Source organism: Rattus rattus, chromosome 4, assembly GCF_011064425.1.
Source record: "Rattus rattus isolate New Zealand chromosome 4, Rrattus_CSIRO_v1, whole genome shotgun sequence".
Classification (NCBI taxonomy): domain Eukaryota; kingdom Metazoa; phylum Chordata; class Mammalia; order Rodentia; family Muridae; genus Rattus; species Rattus rattus.
In genome coordinates, this window is record NC_046157.1 from 82,959,886 (window position 1) to 82,967,604 (window position 7,719).

General features: G+C 49.6%; 1 protein-coding gene across 1 annotated transcript in view; it reads right to left on the reverse strand.

The window, feature by feature from the left end:
* The window catches only part of Prph2 (peripherin 2), a 14,365-nt gene extending 10,378 nt beyond the window's left edge, over positions 1–3,987 (reverse strand). The window contains exon 1 of the mRNA XM_032899436.1: positions 3,280–3,987. Coding sequence (XP_032755327.1) covers positions 3,280–3,860 — 581 coding nt within the window. The 5' untranslated portion in view covers positions 3,861–3,987. The remainder of the gene's footprint in view (positions 1–3,279) is intronic.
* Between the last annotated feature and the right edge of the window lie 3,732 nt (positions 3,988–7,719).

Here is a 7,719-nt window from a genome sequence, read left to right on the forward strand (position 1 = left end):
GAACTCAGGACCTCTGGAAGAGCAGTCAGTGCTCTTAACCTCTGAGCCATCTCTCCAGCCCTATTTATTTAGTTTTTAGAGACAGGATTTCTCTGTGTAGCCCTGGCTGTCAGGCTTGCTCTATAGACCCAACTGACCTTGACCTCAGAGATGTGCCTGCTTCTCTTTCTAGTGCCAAGCCTCTTACTGTGGTCAGTCATATTTTCAGTGTGTACAGTAGCAAAGTTTTCCTCCAGGACAATGGAACTTTTCAATTGCATCCCAGAGAGTTGGTATGGTACCGGGAGGTAAATTTAAAAGGATTTTTAAAACATACTATTTATTGTGGCAGGGGCCCAGCATGCCACAGCGTTTGTGAGGAGGTCAGGGAACACTTGCTAGAGAGAGTTCTCTCGTCCTGTGGCATCAAAGTCACACTGTCAGACTCAGCAGCGAGAACCTTCACCAGTGTCAGCTTCCTAGTCCCACTGAAGTAGTTCTGACGGAGTTAAATGTCCACTTGGAAATTTGGGTCCCATGGTCATTGAGAGTAGAGTGACCTGAGTCATTTCTCCACTCTCAAAGCAAAAGGAATTTGCAAGTACAAAGAAACTTTCATATTGTTCTTCAGAGACAGGCTCTAAGGGGGAGACAAGACCCTGACAGAGAGAAGTGGGGGAAACAACGAAAGGGACGGCTCCTGCCTCCTCTATGAAAGGAAGAAAAGGGGGAGTGAGGGGAAGGGAGAGGGGGAGAGGGAACAGGAAAGAGGGAAGGAGGGAGGAAGAAGGGAGAGAGAGGAGGGAAGGAAGGAGTGGGGGGGAAGGGAGAGGGATGAGAAGAGATGGAGGGAGGGAGGAAGGCAGGCAGGCAGGCAGGAGAATAGCTGTTGAGAAGGTGGATCAACGGTAAAGCAGTTGCTTAGCATGCCCAAGGCCCTGGGTTAAGTAGATTCCCTAGCCCTGAGTGGGGAAAGGAAAGGGAAGAACTTACTGCTGTTCTGCTAAGTGACCATAGCATTAAACCAACTCCTAACGACTTATTACACTGCCGATGAGGGCTCCCAACCTCCAGCAGGGCAGCTCCTGACCGTAGACTCTGTGAGTACAGAGGCTCAGGACTGGCCAATTGCAGAAAACGTACGACTGCAGAATGCTCCGCCCTAAACGGGACATTTCTATCACACCCCAAGCTCAGGGATGGTCCCGGGAGAAGGTGGCAGAAAGCCTGTAAGACCCTGTGCTTTCCAGACACAGCAGAGCGACGGCATCTATGAACTGTGAGCATGCATGAGACCTGCGAGAAATCAAGCCAGAAAACGTCCCAGCATGGGTGTGGACAGGACCCCAATCACTGAGGAGTTATTGGCCACTAATGGCTGCTGGGAGTGGGGGAGGGAACAATTTTCCTCAGGGACGTGGGCTCTGAGAAACTATCCACGCTCAGTAGATGATGTTGGGAGCAGCCTTCATGTTAGATCAAAGCAGCCATACCTAAACCTGCACCTCAGTTCTGCTTGAACTTAATAAATTGAATAAATCTTGTTGTCAGGTCGCTTAGCACCGGTGGTCAGGTCACTAAGCAACCCACCCTGTACTGTTCCTCCCGCTGACCGATTTACCCAGCCAATACCCTGGTCATTGAGCCAGGCTCATTTCTTCGTGGTTACCTAACCCCTCCCCACATCCTGTTTCTACCAGTATATCTTCTGCCTGAGAAAAATTAAAAATTGTCAGCTTGATCAGACCTCTTGACTTGCTGTCTGTTCTTTGTGTCTCTTGTCTCCTATTCTCTCCTAGGTGGACCCCAGACCCTGGTCGACTGCCCTGTGGGATGGGGCAACTGACGCCCAAATGGGGACAGACATCCATGCACATACAGATAACAGTAACTAACTCCATTTGATGGGGGGAGAGGGAGGGAGGAGGAGGTAGGGAGAGAGAGAGAGAGAGAGAGAGAGAACTTGAAACTGGGAGGGAGTAAGGAGGGTGGGCCGGGGGGTTAGAAGGGCATGGGATGGAATTAAAATACATTAGACACATGTGAAACTCAGTCAATTTGAAAAGGAGAAAAAAGAAAAGGTTCCCATCATCTAGAATCCACTTTAGCACTGGCCTCTCTGATGTCCAAGAGTTCTACTTGTCCCTGGCTTCACTTCCTCTTCGGTAACTTATGCAAATCCCACCCCCCTGCCCTGTCCCTGAAGCAAGCATCGGGAAGGGCATCTCTAGTCACAATCCTCTCCTTGCCTGGGGATTTGTGGCTCTAATCTCCTTCCACAGAGAAAATGACATCCCAGCAGTGACCTTCACTGGCTTCCCTCCACCCAAGGAGCAAAGCCTTGTCTAAGCTAGATGCCAGCCTCCCAGGAGCCTCTGGGCTTCAAGCACATCCTGCTGCTGGGCTGCCCGTCAGTTCAAGACCCGTGGGGTTTGCCAGTTACTCAAAGGAAGGAAAAACAAACAAACAAAACCTGGATGGATCACTGCCGTGGGGTGTCAGCCTCGTTAGGTCACAGAGTGTGCCCCTCCTAGAAAGCATCCTCTGGGGAGGAGCTGAGACTGAGGTTGATTCTCCCTGAAACCTCCCCACCATAGCACTTCATCTTCACACATACCAAGGGTACCTTGGGAAAACGTTAACTGTGCAGTGCCAGCAAACAAAACAGCTCTGTGGGTAAAAGGGCTTTGCCATGCTGTGCATGCCTGCCAACCTGAGAGGAAGTACCACGAGGCCACCATGCCAAGAAAGACCGGACTCCCTACCGCTGCCCCCTGCCCTCTGTATACACCCACCGTGCCAGGCATGGTGGCACATGCCTTTAATCCCAGCACTTGAAAGGCAGAAATAGAAGGATCCCTCTGAGTTCAAGACCAGTCTAGTTTACATGAGGAATTCTAGGCAGCCAAACTACATAAGACCCTGAGTCAAAAAAAAAAAAAAAAAAAGGAAGAGAAAAACCAGAACAAGCACGCATTTAACTAACACCTGCTGTGTACTGGGCATAGACAGACCCTCGGGTTACACATTCTAGTATCTTTCCTTGAAAGATGGGTAGAAACCTTTGGCCTCACCAAAAGCTTGGGAACCTGAGGTGCAAACCAGGAAATGTAAGTCTATGTCAGTTGAACCAGATGAGGTTGCCCTCGTTGAGGGCCAGATGGACCACGCTGCCCGCAATGTCACCTGGTCCAGCATAATGCCCCTCACACAGATATCCGCTCTGTACCCAATCCAGGGGGAAGGGGACCGGGTAGGCTGGGGAAATCGACGACCTGGGTGGGAGTGGCGGCTACTCACTCTTTGACCTCCTTGGAGGAAAAGTCCAGATAGCGATTGCTGATCCACTGAATCTCGAACCAGTCCCGGAAGCCGTTGTTCCCACAGCACTTGAACTCGATCTGGAGCATGTCGATGGTCTTTTTCATGAAGCACCGGCCTGGCGTGTCCGTGTCCCGATAGTACTTCATCCCGTTCTTGAGCCCGTACGCCAGGGTGCTCTCCAGGGAGCCCCGCAGCAGAAAGCAGCAGAGAGCCACCAGGAAGAGGATGACGTTAAAGAAGACGCAGACGGCCAGGTACAGCTTCAGCCAGGGCTTCCACTTGGCGTACTTGGCAGGGTCCAGGGCGTCATAGCAGATCTTCCCAGCCAGAGAGTTGAAGACACAGGACAGGACCCCCACCCCAATCAGGGAGTTGGGCACAAAGTGGCTCTCGGAGTTATCCATCACGTCACTCCTCTTGCGGAGTTCAATCTTCAGGAACAGCCCCAGGCTGAAGAGGACGATGCCGGCCAACACGGACAGCCAGTTCATAAGCCATAGCCCCTGGGCCAACTTGACCCGCTTCTTCTGGTCAAACTTGACTTTGAGCAGCGCCATGTTTACCGAGGGGGTTCAGCAGCCTCCCCTAGTTCAGCTTCCACTCCAAGCCCGAATGAGCTTAGGGGCTGGACCACTCAGGGTCTTGGGAAGAGCACCATGGGCCCAAGCTGCAGGGAGTTGCCCATTCTGGGGCCTCCCTAGCCTGGGATCCCCGTTAATTCAGTAACGGTAGCCGGAGCTAGTCTAGGCCGCCTTCTCTGCAGAGTCCTTCCCAGCCAAGGAGGGACAGTCAGTCCGAACAGTGCGGATTAAAAGTGGGATCCATAATGCAGTCGCTAATCTCTTTAACCCGGTCATCCCATTAGACAAAGCTATGCCAATTCAAAACATGGCCAGGAGGAGCCTCTGTGTATGTACACGCTGGACCCAGCTCAGCCCAAAACTCCAGAGCCAAAAGAATAGTCTGGCTAGAAAAATAGGCTGGGCAGTTCCTGCAAGCCACAGTGAGGTTCTCATGGGTCTATGAGTCTGAGACAAGAGAGATTTAACTCTCAGGGCTGGAGAGAGGGCTCCATGATTAAGAACACTGACTGCTCTTGCAGAGAACTCAGGCTTCATTCCCAGCACGCACAGTGGCTCACGCCCATCTGTAATTCAGTTCCAGGGGATCTGACCCCTGATTCTGGCGTCCATGAGCCCCAGACACGTAAGTGGTGCACAGACATACATGCAGGCAAAACGACCACTCACATGTGTTAAGACAATAAACAAAGCAGCCATGGTGCCTACGGTCAATCCCACACTAGGGGAGCAGAGGCAGGCAGATCTCTGAGTTTGAGGCCAGCCTGGTCTACAAAGGGAGTTCCGAGACAGTCAGGGCTACACAGAGAAACCCTGTCTCAAACAAAAAAATCACAAATAACTCCAGATTCCACCCTGTTCGTCTTGGTGGTTGGGAATTTGCGGTTTTGTTTTTATTTTAGACAGGGTCTTACTATGTAGCCCTGGCTGGTCTGGAATTCACTGTGTAGACCAGATTGTCTCAAATGCACAGAGGTCCAACTGCCTCTACATCCTGAGTGCCGGGACTAAAGGAGTTCAGTAGGACAAATGGCTACATGTAGCAAGTTCAAGGCCAGTGTGAGCTACTTGAGGGTCTATCTCAAACCAACAAATAAATTGTCAACCAAAGCAGTGACTGCATTAAACATCCATCACCATGGTCACAAGCAAAGAGGCGCAGGAAGCCTTCGTGAGTGGGTCTGCTGCTTCTTGTTGCTGTTTGCGGTTGGTTTTTCCGTCTTGGTTTTTCCATTGTTATGACAAGTTCCCTATAGCCCTCATATCACTATATAGCCCAGGCTGGCCTCGAAATTGAAGGAATCTTCCAATCTCAGCACCACCAAGCCAGTTCATTGTCATTTCTAATTAGTAGATATTTTAAAAGCAATTTTAGACTTGCCAAATTTTTGAATAGAAAATACAGAGTTACCGTCCCCAAACATCCTGACCAGTCCTAGATTGCGTGACTCTTGTTATGTTTCATATTGTTTTGTTCGAGACGGTATTTTGCCATGTAGCCCAGGCTCGTCTTGAATTATCCCCCTTTCTGTCTCAACTGCTGGAGTATACATTTTTAAAAACGATTTTCTTTTTAGTTACATATATATGTGGGGCAGGGGGAGCGGGGGGGGGGAGATGTACACATGGGTGCAGGAACCCACCGAGGCCAGAAGAACTTCCCTGCAGCTGAAGTTACAGGCAGCTGTGAGCCGCCTGGTTTTGAAGGGCTGGGACCAAACACCAGTTGTCTATAAGAGCAAGAGCAACAAGGGACACCTCTCCTGCCCCAATCCCCCCACCTCTCTGTCTCTCTCTGTCTCTCTGTATCTCTCTCTGTGTCTCTCTGTCTCTCTCTGTCTCTCTGTATCTCTCTCTGTGTCTCTGTGTGTCTCTCTGTCTCTCTGTATCTCTCTCTGTCTCTCTCTGTGTCTCTCTGTCTCTCTCTGTCTCTCTGTCTCTCTCTGTCTCTCTCTCTGTCTCTCTCTGTCTCTCTCTCTCTCTCTGTCTCTCTCTCTTTCTCTCTCTCTCTGTCTCTCTCTCTCTCTCTCTGTCTCTCTCTCTCTCTCTCTCTCTCTCTCTGTCTCTGTCTCTGTCTCTCTCTCTCTCTCTCTCTCTCTCTCTCTCTCTCTCTCTCTCTCTCTCTCTCTGTGTCTCTCTGTCTCTCTGTGTCTCTGTGTCTCTCTCTGTCTCTCTGTCTCTCTGTGTCTCTCTGTGTCTCTGTGTCTCTCTCTGTCTGTGTCTCTCTGTCTCTCTGGCTCTCTCTGTCTCTCTATCTCCCTCTCTGTCTCCCTCTCTGTCTCTGTCTCTGTCTCTGTCTCTCTCTCTCTCTCTCTCTCTCTCTCTCTCTCTCTCTCTCTGTCTCTGTCTGTCTCTCTCTCTTTCTCTGTCTTTTTCAGACAGGGTCTCTCTAAGTAGTCCCAGGCTGTTCTGGAACTTACTATGTAGACCAGGCAGACCTCTCAAGCTCTCAAAGATTCCCCCAACCTCCGCCTCGCAAGCACTGGCATTAAAGGTGTGTGACACCATGCCTGACGATCTCCACCATTCCTAAGTGTGTGTGGTGGTAGCACACTGCTATCTTAACTTGCAATTGTCTCACATCGATGCTGAGGATCATGTGTGTACATGTATGCTCAGGTGCGTGTGTCAGTACTTCTGCGTGGGGCGGGGACAGAGGTGTTGGTGTCTCTCTCTACAGTCTCCCCCTGGCTACACTGGCGCCCAGGTACCCAGGTCACGCAGTGCTCCTAGAGCAGGGGTTATGGGAATGAGCCGCAATGCCAGCCTTTCCCATGGGTGCCAGGGACCTAAACTCAGGTCCTCACGCTTGCTAGGCCAGCTCTTTACCCAGTGAGCCATCTCTCCATCCCCAGACCATCTTTTCCCCACTTATTTATCACGGTACCTTTTTTGATGAAGTGTCTGTTTGAAATTACTTTTTTAATCCACTGATTTTGTTTTTACTTCATGTTTTTATTGATTATTTAGAAATTTCACATAAGGTACCCCAGTTCCATTCACTTCCCAGTCCTCTCAGGCCCACCCTTCCTCTCATAGGAACCCCCACCCCACCAAACCAAAGAACAAAAATACGTAAATAAAAATGCTAAATCCAAGCCAGGTGGGGGTAGTGCACGACTTTGATGCCTCTTAACCACCGCGCCATCTCTCCAGCCCCAGAAATGTGCATTTTAAACTTTAACAGGTGCATCTAGATTCCTTATCAAATAGCCCGTACAAATGTGTGTTCTAAAGGAAAAGCATCTGTGTGATTCCTGCCATGTTAAAAAAATAGAAAGTCTTGTGGGGTTGAAGCTGATGAGTCACTTGGCAAAGCTATTTCTGGGCAAGAGAGATGACTCAGTGGTGGAGGGCACTGGTTATTCTTCCTGAGGACCTGGGTTCGATTCCCGGCACCCACATGGCAGTTCATAACAATCTATAATGGGATCTGATGTCCTCTTCTGGCATGTGGGTATATTGCAAAGAGAGCAGACATACATATAAAATACCTAAATAAAAAAATTAAAAAGTCATTTCTAAGCTATGGGATCACGCTAAAGGAGGAATCAGTGCCTTCTCCCCCCCTTTTTTTTTTAAAGATTTATTCATTTATTATATATAAGTACACTGTAGTTGTCTTCAGATACACCAGAAGAGGGCATCAGATCTCTTTACAGATGGTTGTGAGCCACCATGTGGTTGCTGGGAATTGAACTCATGACTGGAAGAGCAGTCGGTGCTCTTAACCGCTGAGCCATCTCTCCAGCCCCTTCCCCCCCTTTTTTAAATTGCATTTTTATTTACATTTTAAATGTTATCATTTCCTGGTTTCCCCTCCAGAAACCCACTC